This window comes from Cynocephalus volans, chromosome 10 (assembly GCF_027409185.1).
Source record: "Cynocephalus volans isolate mCynVol1 chromosome 10, mCynVol1.pri, whole genome shotgun sequence".
NCBI lineage: Eukaryota > Metazoa > Chordata > Mammalia > Dermoptera > Cynocephalidae > Cynocephalus > Cynocephalus volans.
In genome coordinates this window covers 3,427,346-3,448,868 of record NC_084469.1, presented here as the reverse complement: position 1 = coordinate 3,448,868, position 21,523 = coordinate 3,427,346, and the positions used below count along the sequence as shown (strand labels likewise).

The following is a 21,523-nucleotide window of genomic DNA, read 5'->3' as shown; positions in this document are numbered from 1 at the left end:
TGGACATGCCTATTGTAGCCTTCAGTAATCTGCCTTTTCTAAGCAAGAACACTTGGATTCAGGTATAGATTCCACACGTCACTATGAGCATATCAGCATCATGCACTTCCCCAGGGACACTTCCCACTTTACTTACAACCAAAGGAAGAAGCTGGAAAAGGTGACTGCTCTGACACACCCTGGGCCACAGGAACTATCACCTGGCCAGAGGATGATCACAGCAAACACCATGATGCTGATGATTGCCACAAATATTCACAATGAATTATGCACAATAAATTCTTAGGTGCATAATTTTCAAAAGAATTTTCAAACTGAGAAACCAACTTTTTCCTTGAGCCACTTCCCTAGAGACTGTGGAAAACAAATTACAACAAGGAAAAGTCCTGCTCATTGGTCCCTACATGGGAGGTCCAGTATATAAAAGCCCCAGAATTAAAGGAATTCTCAGAACCTGGGAAACTCACTTCTGAACAGAAGCCCACCTTCTACACCTGACACCATGACCCAATCCTGCTGCTCCCCTTGCTGCCAGCCTACCTGCTGCAGGACCACTTGCTGCCAGACCACCTGCTGCCAGCCCTCTTGTGGGGGATCTAGCTGCTGCCAGCCCAACTGCTGTGGGTCCGGCTGCTGTGGCCAGAGCTGTGGTGGGTCCGGCTGCTGCCAGCCTTGCTGCCGCCCAACTTGCTGTCAGACCACCTGCTGCAGGACCACTTGCTGCCGCCCCAGCTGTGGCTGCAGTCCTTGCTGTGTGTCCAGCTGCTGCCGCCCTTCCTGTGGTGGATCTAGCTGCTGCCAGCCAAGCTGCTGTGGATCTTGCTGCTGCCAGCCTTGCTGCCGCCCGACTTGCTGTCAGACCACCTGCTGCAGGACCACCTGCTACCGTCCAAGCTGTGGCTGTAATCCTTGCTGTGGATCCAGCTGCTGCCAACCATGCAGCTGCTGATTCACCTGCCGCACACTCACCACCCACCACAGACCCATTGCCCCAACCATATTGCCAAACTTCCAAGAATCTTGCTCTCTAAGCTTTGCTGACAGTCAACATGCTGACACTGACCGTTGCTGTCCCCTTGTTTCTACAATGCTTGTGAATCTACTGAAGTGATGCAGCCTGCATCCCTTTGATATCATTCTTCTCCATTTCCTCTTCTCAGCGAACCACATGCTGGTCAGCTCCACCTCACTGACATGGATTCATAGTCTCAATTTCCGGAATATGTCCATCAGCGTTTGCATCTATGAAACATAAAAAACATTTTTTTTTCGGTGATGTTATATTCAACTCTCTGTACTGATCAATACTGAGCATGATTTTAGGTCCGTGCATTATATTTCGGAACTTCTGCTATGACACTTCATTGTTTCGTGATCACTTTAATTGTCTCCCTCACTGATGTTTTCTAATAAAATTTGTATTATCCTGCACCCTATGCTACGTTTTCTGTTTAGTTTGTTTGTTGGTTGTTTGGTTCGTTGGTTCTCGATCGCTTGCTTGCTTGCTTGGGTATTTAGTTCACAGCAGTTCTTTATGAAGGCTTATTTCGAGTGGCATTTTTTATTTATCTCTTACGAATCTCACAATGGTACTACATGTCGAGCAGAGCAAAAATTATCATTCCCACTTTAGAGATGAGAAAATGATTTTCCACGCAGCTAGTAATAGGCAGAAGCAGTTCAGATCCCAAGTTTTTGATACCAGGGCAACGGTGCTTCTCTTTTTATTTCTTTCTTTTTCTTTTTCTTTTTTTCTAAAAGTAGATATAATAATGTTGGCTGGTCAAAGAAAAGATGGACATTTTGAATTGCTTCTCTAACATTGGAAATAATTATGCCTCTCATCTACAAATACTTTTCTATCTACCAACCTCAAATGCTCTTTTCTATCTATGACCATCAGATACTGCCTTTCAGCATTCTAGTCCATGAAGGAAGCCTTACACCTTCTTTGGATTTTGACCAGCTGCTGATGAAACTGTCACCAACAAATAACGAAAGCATCATTAGTATTGCTGGCCCTGCCCTAGCTTATGGGAACCTATCCTTTGATAGTCTGGAATTGGCAACCTGGTATCACTGCATTCATCTTAACAGAAATTGGAATTAGGAATCACATAGCAAAGCACACACACTTCGGCCCTGATTCCTTAGCTCGCAATCTTTGAGGCAATTTCATTTTTTTACATGAAGATTATATGAAAAGAAGATAAATTTATACAGAGTCCTGAGAACAAAGTTAGCCATGCAATAAGCATAGATCTTGAGATCCAGTCACAATCTCTGAACAATTAACGAGCACAAAACAACTTTTTATGTCCTATGGGATAAAGACAAGCTAAATGTACTCTTCAAAGTCAAGATGGACATTGGGTTGGTTCCCATATAGGGAACCTGGGTCGTCTGAAGAAAAACTAAGTAATAAAGAGAATAGCCAAGGCACTCAGCAGGACAAGTAATTATATAGCTCTGAGAGCAAATGAATAGGTTCCCACTGTGGCCACATTATTAATAAAAGATGGAAAGGTGCTTCTGGTGAGTTCACTGCACAATGTGACAGAGATAAGGAATATTCCTGGATGATGAGTCTGAAATTCATTGCCAGGTGACTAAACTTTCCAATGAGAGCCTAGCCTGATGTCCGTTAGGTGTCCAGCCAGAGGTTTCACCTACACTCTCTGCCATGACCATCTATTCCTGAAAGGTGGGCATTACTACCCCCATGTCAGAGCTGATAAAATCAGTCTTGAGGGAGGCAAAATCACCTGCCTGATATGGCATGGATAGTGCTACCTTTCTCTGGCTTCCAAAACAAAGTTGTTTGGGGGAGCACTGGGGATGTGATAGGGATATCATGGACCGAGACTGTTTTTGATCACCAGGTGATGATCTGTCCGTGCCAGCTTCTTATGTATGACCCAGTTCCTTTTTCACAAGTTTCCATTGGAAGAGTAGTGCAGTTAAATTCTTCCTGTGATTTCAGATGAATGAAAAGCAACACCTAGGAAAAGAATGCTGTGGATATATCACAATACTGTAAGTAAACACCTAGCTAAATTGCAGATAATTGGTCTTGTTTTGTTCAATTCTTTTTCAAGTGAGATACCTCGGGCTTTTTCATCAAGAACTACGCTTTGAAATTCTCCCTTCAGCACATCCCAGAACTTGCACTTTTAGATTTTGCTTGCGTATTCTAAATGAAGAAGAATATTGGACTGTAGGTTCAAGCTCTGTAAGAGCACGTTTAACTCAAGAAGCAGGAGTGACCCTTAGAAAAGTTGTAACAGGAAGTCACATCAATGTCAAGTTCAGGCAGAGAAGAATTGGAATGAAGTGTTTGTTTCCTATCACTGCTGTAACATATTATCACAAAGTTAGAGGCATGAACAGCACCAATTTATTACCTTACATTTCTGGAGGTTTGAAGTCCAAAATGGGTCTCACAGAGCTAAAGTCCCAGGGAAGTATTGCTTCTGTAGATGCTAGGAAAACAATGCATGTCCTTGTCTTTGCATCTTCTAGAGCCTGCTCCCATCCTTTGGTTTATATCTCTGTATCACTCTGACCTCTGCTTCCTTCCTATCACCCACTCTCCAATCTCTCTCTTTTCATTATAAGGGACTTTATCATAACATTGGGCCCATGCAGATAATCCAGGATAACCTCCCCCTCTGATGTCCTTAAATAAATTGCATTTGCAATATTTCTTTTGTCCTGTAAAGTAACCTATTCACAGGGGATCAGGACACGCACATCTTTGAGATGCCATTATTCTGCCTAAAAAAATGAATCTTGATATGTCCAGAACTAACTTATTTGAAAATGATGGGACAGCAAGGATTTTTTTAAAAAAAATCAATGAAGAAAAAGGCTTAGTTCTCAAAGAAACATGAAGGGAAACATTCCCTGCCACATGAAGAACATTTTGAAATTACAGAAGGTAGAATACTGAGGATTCTAAGACTCAACAGCAACATCCACGTTCTTCGTGGACGCTACTTTACTGTCTTCTCATAGTTCACAGTCCGGCTGTGGGAGTATTTGGCCAATGGTTTGCAAGTTCTTCTAACCCGATCATGTCCTGATATACCTCTAGGAAGGCTTTGAAATGGAAATCCAAAAAACCCCTTAAGTAGGCACTCTAGGAACCTGCATCCATCTAAAAGGTGGGTTTTCATTTTAGGAATTTCCACGCTTCCACCCTTCACACACGTTAATTTCGTTGATACAGGGGACATGACTAGAAGGTCAATTCAATTTTCACACCTCAATTTTCATTGATGTTCTAAGAACTCGAAATTATTAATTTCAATCTTCCTATCTCAAAAATCGAAATAAATTATTAAGAAGAACCAAAGGAAGTATTTGGTTTAAATAATAGAGAGAAAATATCAGTGAACAAATAGAGCTGACAGAATTTCTGATTTAGAAAACCAGTCTTCAGGATTTTACAATGGAAATTTAGTCACTTGAGCGAATGAATGAGAATGGACATACTATATGTCAAAACTTGCAGAATATCATCAAAATGGTCTTTAAGGAAAAGGTTTAACCCTTCAATATTTATACTAGTAAAAAATAAAATTGGAAAATAAATGGATATATTATTCACCTTAAGATGTCAGAAACAGAAAAATAAATAACCAAAAAAATTTGAAGGAAAGACATAAGTGAGAATGGAAATTAAGGAAATATAAAACATACGAAAAGAAAAAATCAACAAAAGCAAAAGTCAGTGCCTTCTACAATCTTTTTTGACATGTATAAAACACTGATAATACAGATTAGAAAAAAAAGACAACATAAATTTAAATAATATTGTGACTGAAAGAAGGCATATGTCTGTGTGTGTGCGTGCGTGCGTGCGTGTGTGTGCGTGCGTGCGTGCGTGCGTGCGTGCGTGCGTGTGTGTGTGTGTGTGTGTGTGTGTGTGTGTGTGTGTATTCACAGAGAATGTTTAATAAACGCACCTGGAAAATTTGATCCCTAATTCACATAATATACTAAAATCTAGTCCAGGTGAACTAAAGATTTAAATGGACTTAACAACCTGAAAGCTCTTACAAGAAAACATACGGAAATATCTTTTAGATCTTGAGGAAGAAAGAGACTCCATCACAAAGAAAAACAAGTTACATCTTACAGAAAAGATCACCTAATTGGATTATGTTAACATAAAGAATTTATGTCCAGCAAACAAGATCTTAAAAGTGAAAACAAATTACACACTGGAGGAGGTTTCCGGAATTCGTATACCAATAAATTGAGTATCAGGGGGAAAATCTCCTACACATCAGGTCTTTCTTTAAGAAAGCACATGAAACCAAATTAAGTAGTAGGGGGAAAAAAACAACTGGAAATTTCATATTGAGATAAACACATATGGCAAATAAACATGAAGAAATGTGAAATCTGATTACTATTCAGAAAACTGTGAAACTATATGACAATCAGGATTCCTACATGCACTTCATTCGATATGACTATCTTGCTTTATACTTCTTTTGAAAAATAGAATTGTTAAAATTACAAAGTTAGTGTCGGTAAAACTAGGAATGGAAGCTTTCTTTGTCTGCTTCTCAAGCCTTTGCTCTTAATTGCTACACTCTCCTCCTGGAGATGTCTCAATTTCTTGCATAACATTTTGGGGTTTTTTTTTCTCATTATACACCATTGTAGAGAATTGCTGGCACATAATGTTCACTCAATAAATATTGGTAAAATGAATTCTGTAATAAACGACCTTTCAGGTGTTGTATAACCACACACCCAATCCTTGTACTATCCTCAATGTGCACCTCAGTTGGAGCCAAGTCTTGTCAAATGACTTGAGCATTCAGAATGGACATGGTAGTCCATAAAACATGAGGCCAGGATTTGTACTCTGTCAAGATGCTCTCCTTTCAGTACTCTGCTTCTCTTCCATTTTACCTACTTTATTTCCTATGTGCTCAAATACAGCAATGGTTCAATGCCAGAGGATGGAATACTAGGTGTTCACTACACTAATCAAGTTGATAACAACTATAAGAGCCTTAAAGTGTTTTCATCTTTATCATTTAATTGGAGATCTATCAAGACTTTCAGAAAATTTGAAGAAAAATTGGAGAACCAAAAAAGTTGACCTTTGGTGTTTCTTTTCTCCCCATGGGCTTACCTAACCCAGAATAGAGATATTAGAAAGAAAGACACTCATGTATGATCACTTGACTCACAGCAAAGTATGCACAGCAGATAAGTGGGTATCAGGCAGGTCTTTTCAATTATTGGTCTCAAGACCATTGGAAATGCACACAGATTTTTTTTTAAATATGACCCTTACCTCAAAGGACACAAAAACCAATTCCAGACATAATGTATACTAATCAATTCCAGGGACACTGTACACATACATATAAGTGGTAAGGCAATAACTTTTCTAAGATGTAACATATAAAAATATATACATATGACCTTAAGATAATTATTCAAGTTATTAAACAAGAAACTGAAAACACTGTAAGTTCTATGAAAAAGATCCAGAACCAGATCATTAAAATAAAGAACTCAGGTTTATGAGAAGCAAACATTCAGGGAAAGAGACAGAAGCTAGCGCAGCATAAGAGAGGACATCATCGCTAATGCACCTAATCAACAAAGGCAAGTGTTCACAATAAATAAAACACTTCAATGAAGAAATACGGAGAAGACACACTCAGCAGAATTAATTAAAGATGCAATCAGAACCTCACAAGAGAGAAATCCAAATGTTCACTGAGCATTGGAAAAGTTATGCAAACTGTCCAGTCTTAGGAAAATTCAAACTAAAACCATATTAACATATTACAAAACACACAACTGGAAAGGCTCACATTCAAGAGTAAAATATCAGGTGTTGAGGAGACATAAGCAATGACAATAAGATGGATGAGTTATTGCAACGTTTTCTGAAAACTCTTTGGAACTCTTCTCTAATGTAACCATATGCACAATTTATACCCCAGAAATTTTACTCCAGAAAAATATTCCTCAGAAATCATGCATGTGTAGACATGATGCAGAAAAGAATGTTCCCCGGAGCATTATTTCCAGAAGCCTCTAACCAGGGACAAATACCCATCAAGTATAGCATGTGTCCATACATTGTGGTCCCAAAACACAACGATATACCAAAGATCCGTGGAAATGAACAAATGGCTACTACATGCAAAAAACTCAATAAATCTCACAGATATAATTTTGAGCAAAAGCAGCAAAACAAACAAACAAAATACATGCCATAATTTATTTGTTTAAAGTTCAAAACTTGCCACAACTATGATATTATAATACGTAGTTACCTTAAGGAGGCTGAAAAAAACTCAGTATTAAGGAAAAGCATGAGGACAGTGACTTGACTACACACTGAGCTCTACTTCCTGACAGGAATGACGAGCACACTCTTTCCTTTGTCATAATTGCTCAAGCTATATATTAATGACATATGTAGCTCTATCAACTCTCATTATGTGTCAATTTCTTTTCAATAGAACGTACTTAAGGTGTCATCATGTGGCATATAATTCCCCACTTTTAAGAAAACAAGGGCCGGACCCGTGGCTCACTCGGAAGAGTGCGGCACTGGGGGCACCGAGGCTGCTGGTTCGGATCCTATATAGGGGTCTCCGGTGCGCTCACTGGCTGAGCGCGGTGCAGACGACACCAAGCCAAGGGTTATGATCGCCTTACCGGTCACAAAAAAAAAAACATGCGGTTTGGGTATCCCACCTCAGCTTACTGATCCTGCAGATCAACAGGGTTAGAACCTAAGGCGTTCATGCTTTCTGAATCCCAGTGTCCTGCCTCTGCCTGTATCCTCCTGCTTTGGTGATACATAAGCAATCAGAATGATGCCTGCCACCCTTGACCCATGTGTTCTTTGATCAAATGAGGATAATCTGTGCCATGGTTGCCGCGAGTGGACGCACCTCTTGTAAACTTCAATACTCAAGATTTTCTGAGTGAACACACTTGGCTCAGGCATGCATTTCATTCATTACTGTGAGCATATCAGCATCATGCCACTCCCCAGGGACACTTCCCACACTACCAACAGGCAATGGAACAAGTGGAAAATACAACCTGTATGACACTCCCAGGCTACAGGAACTATCACCTGACCACATGGTGATCAGAGCAAAACCATGCTGCTGAGGATATCCACAAATACTTACGATGGATTATGCACAATAACCTGCTAGGAGCATAAATTTCAGAAGATTTCTCATACATACAAACCAAGTTTTTCTTTGGGCCATTTCACTGGGGACCATGAAAAACAAACTACGATACAGAAAAGTCCTATAAATTGGTCCCTAAATGGGGGAACGAGTGTATAAAGCCTCAAAATGAAAGGATTCCAGAAAACCTAGAAGGTGGGAAACTCACCACTGCTCACTGAACCCCACTCTGCTCAGCTCCACCTCTGTGACATGGATTCATGGTCTCTACTTTGGGAATGTGACCATCAGCTCTTGCCTCCATGAAACATACAAAATATAAAAGAAAGAGTTCTTAGACTGTGTATTTAGCTTTCTGTAACAATCAATACTGAGCATCATTTTAGATCTATGCATTGTATTCAGGAACCTCTGCCACGATGCTTCACTCTTTCTTGATCACTTTAACTGTCTTCCTGGCTGATCTTTACTAATAAAATTTGTATCCTCCTGCAACCTATGCTATGTTTTCTGTTTTCTTTGTTGGTTTGTTGATAGCAGTTCTATTTCAAAGCCTTATTATCGATTTGCCTGTTATATTTATCTCATTCAAATCTCACAATGATCCCACATGCTGAACAGAGCAAAGCATATCCTTCCCAATTTAATAATGTAAAAATATTTGATATCAAACTAATAATTGACAGAAGTAGTTCTGATGCCCAGGCTATTTCAGTGCATTGTAAACGTACTTCTTTCTTGTTGTCCTTTCGGGTTTTTTTTCTTTTTAATTTTTCTACACATATTTTAAGGTACTATGTTTTTTGGAGAAATGATTTTATTGAGGAACCTATAACTAATCAAGTCATCCTAGCCCAGGGTCTTACCCTGCCATCCTCTTACCTCTGCTCCTCTTTCTTATCAGTCTCCCTCCAGCCACACTGGCCACCTCTCCAACCTCCGGAAATGTGAAGGTTGCTTGTGAGGCATCCTCACCACTGCCAAAGCAATAATTTTTCCCCACTTTGAAATAAGGACATCAAGGGCCCAACAAGAACTGGTCTTGCCTCTGGTGTAGTAGTATATATGATATTGTTGACCAGTCACAGAAAGGTAGACATTTTGATTTTCTTCTCAAACATTAGGAATAATTATGCCTTTCATTTACAAACATATTTCTATCTACCAACTCTTCTCAAATACTCTTTTCCCTTCTATGACATTTAGAGACTGTCTTTTCAGCATTCTACTCAATGAAAGGAAACTTACACCTTCTCTGGATTCTGATCAACCACTGTACAATCCATCACCAATAAATAGCTTCAACAGCATTAGTGGTCCTGTCCCTACCCTCACCTAGAGTAACCTGCCCCTCATTGTCATAAAATTGGCATCCTGATATCACTGTATTCATCTTTTAAAAATTGGGATTAGGAATCACCTAGCAAAGCATAGCACACATGTTCGGGCCATAACACTTGAGTTCCTGAATATTGAGGCAATTTGGTCTCTTGACAGGAGCATTATATGAAGGAAAGATAAATTTCTACAGAGTCTGGAGAATTTAGGTACTCGTGCAATTGGCATGCACATTGATAATATGATACAATCACTGTCTCTGGGCCATCAAAGAACACAAACCGATTTCCTGTTTATGTGAGATAAAGAAAAATAAGCTACGTGAAAACAAACATAGAGTTATCAAAAGAAAGAGAGAAATGGTAGGAAGTAAAATAGGAGGAGGAGGGATGCACTCTTCAAAGTGAAGATGGGCATTAGGGTGTTTCCTCTAAGGAGAAACCTAGATCTTCTGAAGGAAAACTGAATATAAAGAGAAGAACCAAGGCACTCAGCAGGACAAATGTTCATATAGTTCTGGGAGACAATGAAAATGTTTCCATTGTGACCACCTTCTAAATAAGAGATAGAAAAGTGCTTCTATTGAATGCACCTCTCAATGTGACAGAGATGTGTGATTGTCCTAGAGGATGGGTCTGAAATTTTTTGCCAGGTAACTAAACTTGCCATAAGAGGAAGGGATGTGTGAGTGGCTTACATTTACTGAGGGCCTGCTGCATACTGGATATTGAGCTAGAGGTTATGCCTACACTATCTTCAGTGATCATGCATTCCAGAAAGGTGGGCATTATTGTCCTTGTAGTAGAGCTGAGGATATCAGACTTGAGGGAGGCAGAATAATTGGCCTGAACTCGCATAGAGAGTACAATATTCACCTGCTTCAAAGACAAAGCTGTATGGGGGAGTGTTGGGAAATGATAGCACTAATATTGACCTGAACGGCTTTTGCTCACCAGGTGATATTCTGACAGTACCAGCTTGTTACATGTAGCCAACTTCTTTCAACGCTATCTCTATTTCCTTGTTGAGCAGTTAATTTCTTTCTATGATTTGAGTTGTTTGGAAAGCAGTGCATAACATAAGAATTCTGATGATGTATCACAATACCATAGAAAATACCTGGTTGAATTTCAGATAATTGGTCTTTTTATGTAATTCCTTTCACAGCAGAGAAAGCTCAGTTTGTTTGTCAAGAAGTTGATTCTTAAAAATTCTCTCAAGACATTCTAGAAACAGCATTCTTAGGTTTTACTTGTGTTTTTTAATTGAGAAGAAATCTTGTGCCCTAAGTTCAAACTCCTCGATATCACAATAGTTTAACACAAGAAGCATGAGATATCCTTAGGAAAGTCATAATAGGTACCTACATCAATGTCAAATTCAGGCATAAAAGAATTGGAAGTATTCGTTCGGCACAGCACAGAATAAAAATTCAAGCAAGCAATTCTATGAGCACTTTTACTTACAGTTGTATATCTGACAGAACTGCTTCTGTACATTTATCGAGCACCCTGTACAAAAACATTAATAGCAGCATCATTTTCAACAGTCCCAAACTGCAAACATGCTGTATATTCATCAACATGATAATCAAAGTAAATTCTGCCACATTCAATCAGTGGAAGATTATTAGACATTGATAATAAATGAACTACCAATAATAATTACATCAATGAATGTCACAGTCATAATATTAAGATAAAGAAGCCAATTCTATATTTTTTCATTTCCATTAAAGTCAAAAATAAAACTGACATAAAGAATTACAAGCGAATAGAATGATTAGTTAGCTATCTTTTAGGATGAGTGAGAGGATATAATGTGGAAGAACTGGAATTAATTTCTATTTCCTACACAGGTAAGAGTGATATGGACATATTCACTTTGTAATATTCTGTCAAGTTGCAAATTAATAATTTGCGTTCTTTTAAATAAATGATGTACCTGAAAATAAAGTTTTAACATCTTAGACCTCAAAGATAAAGCAGGTATCATCTCAACTAATATAATTTCCTCATTGAAAAGAAAGACCGAAGAAATGTGTAGTCAGACACTAACTCTGCTGCTAACCAAGGCTAGGACTAGAGTCACCAGCTCATCCTGACTTACCTGCATCTGTAACAGTGATATCATAGAAAGTCCCACATTCTCCTCCTGGCCAGCTCCACATTCCAGAGCAAATCAGCGTGAATGGTCACTTATGAACTGATTGATACTTCCTTAGTCCTAGTGCATTGCTCCTATGTCTATCCATCTGCTCTGGTTCTACTCTGCCATAAGGAACACATTGTGCCAAACATGTTCTCCCCCAGTGTCTGTTAGAATTGAGACATGCAGATAGAGTAGATTGTGCAGACACCTGTCTATTAGTCTTGAATCAGGTTTCTTCAGGTGAAAAGACTTGGAACCAGGCATTCACTTTGTCACTGTGAACATATCGCTATCATTCCCCTCCCCCAAAACACACTCTAATCTGCATATACCAAAGGAACAAGGTTAAGGAGGGAGAACTGCCTGGCTCTCTTTCTCTTTCTCATTTGCATTTTTGTTTTAAAAGCAGGTTTTGTTCTTTCTTATGTATTCATTGTAGTGATCATCGTTTTTCAGATTCCAAATGTAAGACTCCCTTGATAATTTCTTGTAGGGCTGATTCAGGGGGAGCTATCATGTGACCAGATGATGATCAGAGCAGAAACAATGCTGAAAAGGTTCTATGATTATTCTCAATTGAGAAACAAAATAAACATTTATTTCCAAAACATTCATAACAATTACAGAAAAACTTCCTCCATGACAATCCCAATCTTCATTTAGAAAACAATGTAAACAACAACAAAGAAAGTTCTTCTTATTGGTCCAAACTTTGGAGGCCACCAAAGGAATACAGGAATTCTAAAGTACCAGATCCCATAGAGCAGAAAACCCTTGAAATGTCTAAAAAGGAATTCTGAGCAATGATCTTAACAAAACTCAAAGTCATGAGAGAAGAGTCAATTAGCATGCACAATGAAATTTTAAAAAGTATCCAAGATTTGAAGGAAGACGTTTACAAAGAGATTAATACCTTTAAAAAGAATGTAGCCGAACTCCTAGAATTGAAAGATTCATTCAATGAAATATAAAACACAACTGAGAGCTTAAGCAGCTGGATAGAGCAAGCACGAAAAGAATTTCAGATCTCAAATATGGTCTTTTCAAAACCCAGGTGTACTAAAAAAAAGATAAGAGAAATTTCAAAGTGAAGAAAACATATGAGAGCTAGCAAATAACCTTAAGTGCACAAACATCCAAATGAGAGGCATTCCAGAAGGGAAGGAGAAAGGGAAAGGCAATGGAAACCTATACAAGAAAATAATAATGAAATACTCCCCACAAACCTTTTTATCATGGGAAGCCAAGATTCCCAAACAGATTCCAATTAAAAAGATCCTCCTGAGGTGCATTATAGTCAAACTAGCAAAGCTCAGAGACAAAGAAAAAATTCTAAAACCAACAAGATAAAAGTTCAAAGTCCCCTACAAGTGATCCCCCAGCAGACTAACAGCAGACTTCTCAATGGAAACTCTATAGGCCAGAAGAAAATGGGATGATATATTCAATATACTAAAAGAAAAAAAAACTGCCACCTAAGAATTCTATACCCAGCAAAGCTATCCTTCAAAAATGAGGGAGATATATTGTATTTCCCAGACAAACAAAATCTGTGGGAGTTCCCCACAACATGACCAGTTCTGCAAGAAGTTCTCAAGGGAGTCCTGCATCTGGAATCTGAATAATGATAATCACTACCATGAATACATAAGAAAGAAAAAAACCTGCTATTAAAACAAAAGTGCAAATCAGGAAGACAAAGAATCTAAACCATATCACCTCAAAAAAACAAAAATCATTGAAGATGAATAATAAAATTGGAAGAAAGAAATCAGAGATATTTAGAAAATCTAATCAAAAAGCAATTAAAGGGGCCGACCCTGTGGCGCACTCAGGGGAGTGTGGCGCTGGGAGTGCGGCAGTACTCCCGCCGTGGGTTCATATCCTTTATAGGGATGGCCAGTTCGCTCGCTGGCTGAGCGCAGTTTGGCTGGTCACAAAAAGACAAAAAAAAAAAAAAGCAATTAAATCCAGGAGTAAAACAATACATGTTAATAACAACCTTAAATGTAAATGGATTAAACTCCACATTAAAAAAATGCAGAATGACTGATTGGATTAAAATGCTGCATCCAACTATATTCTCTCTTCTAGATGCTCACCACATCTGTACAGACCCACATAGAATAAAAGTGAAAGTATGGGTCCCCGTGCTCTAAACTAGGCACACTGACAGGCACTTGGGATTAAGCCTAGGGGGGCCAAAAGCAAGGAGCTGGGGAAGTAAGCTGCTGCCCACAAACAAGCACACTGACAGCACCTCAGGGCCCCAACCAGGGACCTGTATCATCGAGCCAGGGCCCCGACACCCCACCCACAAGCAGGCACACTGAAAGTGCCAGGGAGCCCACCAGGAGTCCTGAGGCAAAAAGCCAAGGACCGAATATGACCACACACTACCAGACAAACAACCACTGTCAAGGAGCATAACAAAATAATAATCAAAATGTGGCTAAAACTAACAACCACCAAACAAATTATATCACTGGAATTGACACAGCTAAGAAAATTAATTGCAATGAATACATTCCCTTTCAAAACATGTAGGAACTCCTCCAAATGATAGAGTAGAAAAAATCATGGTCTCAACATCGAGAATGTCATCATCAGCTTTTGCCTCTACAGAGCGTTAAAATTGGAAAATCTCTTCGTACTTGCTGTGGAACACTCTGTCATGATCAATACTGAGCATCTTCTTAGATGTGAGCATCAAATTTCAAAACTCCTGCCAAGTTACTTAACTTTCTCATGCTCACATTAATTGTCTTCCTACCTCAACTTTTCTAATAAAATTGGTATTCTCCTGCAATCCTATGTCAAGTTTTCCATTTTGTTGGTTGTTTCATTGGTTGGTTGGTGGGGTGGTGGGTGTGTTGGAAGGCTGGTGGGTAGATGGTTGGGCTGGAGGGTGGGTTGGGTATTTGGTGGTGTGGTCACTTGGTTGGTGAATCAGTGGGTGGATAGGTTGGTTTAGACCAGTTCTTTTCTCAGCCTTACTTTGATGTTAAATTTTACATTTATTATCTCATTCAAATCTCACAACGACCCTACATCTTGAGCAGTCAAGGATAGCACTCACATTTTGATAATTGGGCAAAGATTGCTGTGCTGCCAGTCATACAAAGAAACTGATCTGTGATGGAGTTCTTTGATTCCAAGGAAAGGGCACTTGCTTTTATCTCGGTCTTTCTTTTTGTTGTTGTTTTGTTCGTAGTTTTTATTTCTCTACAAGTACATATGCCCCTGTCGACTTGTCACAGAAAAGGCGGACATTTGGAGTAGCTTCTCTAACATTAGGACTAATTATCCCTTTCATCTATTAACACTTTTCTGTCTACCGAGCTCTTCCCAAGTACTCCTCCCTGCTCTGTGACCAATAGGCACTGCCTTTCAACATTCTCATCTATGAAGGGAGCCTTACACCTTCTCTGCATTCTGCTAGGACACTGGTACAACACGTCACCGAGAAATACTATGAGCACCATTGGTGTAACTGGCCCTGCCCTCGGCCTGGGAAACCGCTCTTTTGCTCTCATGGAATTGGCATCCTGGTCTCACTGCATTCATCGTAAGAGACATCGGAATGGGCAATGACCCTAGCGGCACCCAAGCTTGAGCCTTGATTCCTGACCTCCTGAACTTGGAACCCTTTTAATTTCTGGATATGAATGTTGCGTGGAGAGAAGGTAAATTGGTACATGGTCCTGAGAATTAAGTTACCCATGCAATGGGCATATTTCCTGTGATCCATTCACAAACTCTGGGCCACAAAACAACATAAAACAATGATCCGTGTTCCCTGAGATAAAGACAATTTGGAGGAAAAATAAAATCAAACTCAGAGTTTTCAGGAAAAAGAAACAACTAGATGGAATTCAACTAGGGAAGGGAAGGATACACTCTTCAAAGTGAAGATGGGTGGGCATTGGGTGGGTTCTCGAAGGGTGGACGTGGGTCATCTGAAGAAAAACCAATTGATACAGAGAAATTCAAAGGCACGCTCAGCAGGACATGGGCTCATACAGCTCTGGGCAAAAATATAGAAGTTTCCCCGATGGCCTCTTTCTTAATGAGAGATGGAACGGTTCTTCTGGTAGGTTCACCACTCGATGAGCCAGAGATGTGTGACCTTCCTGGAGGATGAGTCAGAAATTCATTGTCACCTGCCTAAAGTTTCTAATAAGAACAAGAGATAGGGGACGTGTGAACATTCACTGACCGCCTGCTTCGTATTAGGTGTCCAGCGACAGCCTTCAACTCCACTCTCTCTACAATGACCATGCATTCTGCAAAGGTGCATATTACAGTCCCCACACCAGAGCTGAGGAATCAGTCTAGTGGGAGGCAAAATCACTTGCCCCAAGTTGCATGCTTCGGGCTACATTTGCATGGCTTCAAAAACAAAGCTGTTTCAAGGAGCGCTGGGGAAATGACTGGGATACCATAGGAGCGAGCTGTTTTTGTTCTCCCGATGACGATCTGTCAGCACCAGCTTCTGTATAATTGACTGCCTTTTTCATGGTCTTTATCAGTGAGTGGAGCAGGCAAATTCTTCCTTTCATTATAGCTGAATCAAATGCAATGCCTAAGATAAGAATGCTGAGGAGGTCACAATATGGTCAAAAATACCTGACTGCACTCCACATATCTGGTCTGCTTTTGCACATGCTTTACCTGGTAAAGAACGCTCAGGAGTTTTCATCAAGACAATTGCTCCTTGAAATTGTCCCCTCGACACGTACTGGAAATCGCGTGTCATGCTGGGATTATGTATTTTAGAACAAGAGGAAGCCTGCACTCCAAGTCCAAGCTCTGAAATAGCACACAGAGTTTAACTCAAGAAACACGAGGGAGCCTTACAAAAGTCCTAACAGCTACTCACATCAATGTCGAGATCAGTCAGAGAAGACTTGGAAGAAGGGATTACTTGCCTATTGCTGATGTATCAAATGGACACAAACTTGGTGTCTTAAGCACCGCAAATTTAGTGTCTGACACTTCAGCTTGCCATAGGTCCAACATGGGTCTATGGGGCTAAAATCAAAGTGTGGGTGGGAATGCGTTACTTCTGGAGGTACGAGGAAATCAATCCAAGCTTTTGCCTTTTACGTCTTCTGGAGCCCGCTCCGATCCCGTGCCTCATGACCCTGCATCCTTCTCACCCCGGCTTCCATCCTAGCCTTCCCTCACCAATCACCCTCTCTTCCTTCCAAGGGCCCTTCTCGTAAAATTGGGCCCACCCGAGTAATCCACGAGAAACAACCCCTCCTGAGATCCTTAATCTAATTCCATCGGCTCTATGTCTACAGCCCTCTACTCTAACCTACTCGCAGTTGATTAGGACATGCACATCTCGGACAGGCCATTTTTCTACCTACAACATGAAGTTTCATATGCCCACATCTAATGATTCGAAAATCGTGTGGGACGGTAAATCCTAAAGGAAAGGAAGGCTTAGTCCTTCTCAAGGATACATGTCGAAAATTCTCTGAGACATGTTGAAAATTCTCCGAGACATGTGAGGAAGATTCTGAGATTACAATATTGACAACATGGAGCATTCTAAGGCTTTTTAGGAACATCCACCGTCCTTGTGTTTGTTGCTTCAGTATCTTCTCATAGCTCAGTCAGGCTGTTGGAGTATTTTGCACATGGATTGCAAACTCTCACTAACCTGGTCACCTCCCGAAGTAATTCTATGAAAGCACTGAAGTGGAAATCTGAAAAATCCCTTAAGCGTGCACCATAGAAATCTGCACTCATCTCTATGGTAGGGTTTTCACTTGAGGAACATCAATACTTCTCAGTTTTCATTCATTGATTTCATGAATGATGGGAAGTGAATTGATGGCCTCCCAATTTTCTCATCACAACTTTCTCTAGTGTTAGAAGAACATGATATTATTATCCTCTTTCTTCCTTTCATGAAGACATACAGAAATTAGTAAAAAGAACCTAGGGAAATGTTCTCTATGAAAAATAAACACAATGCATATTTGGACAAATGGAGCTGAGAAGAGAGGTACAGACTTGGAGTACCGATCGGAAAACTTTATCATTGGAATTGAAACATCTCAGAAAATTGATTGCAATAAACACACTCGCTGTCAACACTTGCAGGATCTCCTCAAAATGATGCAGGAAGAAACACGTCAAACCCTCGATATCAACATTACTGAGAAATCAAATGAAAACTGAATGAACGTCATATTCAGCTTCAGAAAGAAGAGAAGAGAAAGAAAGTCAGAGAAAGAAGAATTAATGGTCAAAACGTTAGAAGGAAACGGAGAAGAGACAATGGAAATTCAGAAAATGAACATACAAAATGTAGGAAATCAACAGAAGAAAAGTCGGTGCTTTCTAAAATCTTCTTCCTTACATCAATAAGCCCCTGATCAAATTCCTCAGGAGGAAAAACAAGACAATTTCAAATGATGTCATGAATGAAAGGAGGCATCGATACACAGATGTCGTTATAAATATATGTCCGCATTGACAGAGAATGTTGGATAAATGCAGCTGGAAAGTGAGGACACTGGATCCCACATACACAACCGGCATGGAAATCTAGTCCAAGAGGACTACAGAACTGAAATGTACTCGACAACATTAAAAGTCATGGAAGAAAAGACACATGAACATCTCTTAGACCTGGAGGTAGAAAAACACTTCTTCACTACAAACTAAAGCAATTATTCCTCCCAGAAAAAGATCACCACAAAAGGGAATTTTAACATACATTGTGTGTGTTTATGAATCCCCACATCAATAAAAGTGAAAAATGAACTTACAAGCTAGAGAAGGATTTATTAATTCAGATACAAATAAAAACATTTTTATCAACGGGCAAAATATTGTACATGTCCTACTCTCTCTTTCTTTTTTTTTTTAAACAAAGCTTGTGAAAACAAATTTCATGTTACCAAGGAAGTACTACCAACTGGAAATCTCATATGGCCATAAACATAAGTGGCACATGAACAAATGAATTAATGTGCAACCTGGTTACTCTGGAGGAAAAGGCAAAGCTAGGACAAATCGGGGATCATACACGTAGTTCACCTGATGAAAACAAACCGCCTTAGGTACCTTTGGAAAAATAGAAATGGTAAAATGACAACATTAGTGTGGATGAAACGAGGACGGGAATCCTTCTCAGCTTCTCTCCATTTGCTCCTAATTGCTACACTCTCCTCTTCAGGTTCCTGTCACTAATTCTGCGAAACATTTCAGGATTTTCTCATTTTGCACTACATGCCACTGTAGAGAATTTTGCCACATAATGGTCATTCAATAAATATTGGTGAGATGAAGGATGGAATAAGTGACCGCACACAGGTTGTACAACGAGACATCCCAGCCTTATGCTGTCCTCAACGTGCATCTCAGTTGGAGCCAAGACTTGCCATATGACCTGGGGTTCACAATTGACATGGGGGTACTTGAAACATAAGGCTGGGTCTTGTACTCTGTCCAGAGGCTCTTTTCTCAGTGCTCTGCTTCTCTTCCATTTTACCCACCTTATTTCCATCCCGCTCAAATGGAACAATGGTTAAAAACTCGAGGACAGAACACTAGTTGTTCACTACACCGTACAGTTGCTAACAACTGTAAGAACTTTCAAATGTTTAAATCTCTACCTGTTGACTGCAGAGCTACCAAGCCTACATGGAATTTGAAGGCCGGCCTTGACAAACAGAGGATATGACAGAAGAAGGTGCCATTTGGTGCCTGTTCTGTACCCAGCATAGAGGAACCTGAACTGAGACTTCAGAAGGCGAGCCCCTTGTTGAAGTTCACTTGCCTTACAAAAAGTTCTGCATGGCAGGCATGTGAGGAAAGGACTGGTCTTCTCAATACAGGGTCCCAGCACAACTGAACCTCCAGCCCCCTTAAAAGAAATGATGGTTCTCTATCACGTTCCACACACACAATAGTCCCAGCAATTGGTGCACAGAACAAATCCAGGGGTCATACACACATACGTAAAAATGGTAAGGCGATGACATTTCTAGGATGCCATATGGGATAATGTTCACATGACCTTGGGACCGTCTTCCAGTATGCTACACTAGAAACATGATCAGCACCTCACAAGTGTCCAGGGAGCACAGGGAACGTTGCTCAAACTTATCAGCCCAAGAGAACTTCAAAATGTAACCACACAGACGTACTACTAAAGATATACACAACCAGAACGGCTCACATTGAAGTGTGCAAAGAACAGGTACAGAGGACACATAAGGCAGTGACAACTACAAGATACAGCATCTCCTTCAGAAAGCTGTTCTGAACTCTCATCGAAGGTGGACCATATGCACAATTCAAAATGCCAAAATGCCACTCCAAGAAAATATCCCACAGAAATGCGGGCACATGAAGACCAAGATGTAGACTACAATACTTCTAGGAGCATTACTCCCAGAATCCCCTAGTGAGGGACAAATACCCATCAAGCATAGCAGGCATCAATACATCGTGGTCCCTTCCTACAAGGATATACCCGAGACCGATGCAAATGAACAAATGACAGCTACAGGCATGAAGGTCAATAAATCCCAAACACACATCATTTGGAGCCAAAGGGGCAAAACAATAAATGTACCTGCCATAAACTTGCATTTGTATGAAATTCGAAAGTTGGCTACCTTTGGTATTAGAGCATCTAGATCCCTTAAGCAGGAAGAAAAGGATAGCGTTAAGCAGGGTCATGAAGGAAGCCACCTGACTGCACGTTGAGCTCTGTTTCCTGACATGAATGAAGAACGCGCTCTTCCTTGTGTCATAATCGCTCAAGCTAGACATTAACTGTGTACACGGCTCTTTCAACTCTGATTATATGTCAATTTCAGTTTGAATGAAGGTACCTGAGGTGTCATCACGTGGCATATAATTTGCTTCTTTATGGACACAAATAGTGTACTGGTTGGGTGTCCCACAAGAGGTTACTGGTCCTGCTGCTCAACAGGGTTGGGGACATAAAGAGGTGGATGCTTTTGGAATCCCAGTTTCTTGCCTCTTCCTCTATCGTCCTGCTTTTGGTGACGATTTGTTTGGGAAACTGATCATGCTCACCACCCTCGGCTCCTGCACCCCTTGCTCCAACTGGGAAAACCTGTGCCATGGTTGCTTCGCGTGGACACAGCAATTATCATACACCTCAGTAATCAGGCTTTTCTGAGCGAGCACATGGAGACCCAGCTATGGATTCCACAGGCTCAGTGTGAACATATCAGCATCAAGCCCCTCCCCAGCGACACTTCCCACTCTCCCTACAGCCAAAGAATCAAGCTGCCAAAGATGACTGCTCTGACACTAGTCCGGCCAAAGGAACAATCATCACCTGACGAGATGATGGTCACAGCAAACGCCACGCTGCTGAGGATGCCTACCAATATTTCCATGGACTGATACACGGTGAACCACTTAGAGCATGACCTTCAAAAGACTTCTCATATTTGGGGAACAACCGTTTCCTTGGGCCATTTCCCTAGTGACCACGGAAAACAAACTCCAACACGGAAAAGTCCTGCTCATTGGTCCCTACATGGGGGGGTCCAGAGTATAAAAGCCCCAGAATAGAAGGAGTCCTCACAATCTGGGAATCACACTTCTGAACAGAAGCCCACCCTCCACACCTGACACCATGACCTGCTGCTGCTGCCCTTGCTGCCAGCCCACCTGCTGTGGGTCCTGCTGCTGCCAACCTTGCTGCTGCCGCAACTGCTGCTGCCATCACTGCTGTCACAACTCCTGCTGCAGGAACTGCTGCTGCCGCCACTGCTGTTGCTGCAGTCCTTGCTGTGGCTGCGGCTGTGGCTGCGGCGGCGGCTGCG

The 21,523-nt window shown here is 40.7% G+C and overlaps 1 protein-coding gene across 1 annotated transcript; it reads left to right on the top strand.

Moving 5' to 3' along the window:
• The first annotated feature begins 502 nt into the window (after nucleotides 1-502).
• LOC134389462 (keratin-associated protein 9-1-like) lies at nucleotides 503-949 on the top strand. Its single transcript, XM_063113027.1, has one exon. The coding sequence runs from the start codon at nucleotides 503-505 to the stop codon at nucleotides 947-949; it is 447 nt and encodes a 148-aa protein (XP_062969097.1).
• Nucleotides 950-21,523: the final 20,574 nt, after the last annotated feature.

Bases quoted from the DNA above. Each gene is read 5' to 3' on its own strand.
- LOC134389462 (XM_063113027.1), top strand. From the start codon at position 503: ATGACCCAATCCTGCTGCTCCCCTTGCTGCCAGCCTACCTGCTGCAGG.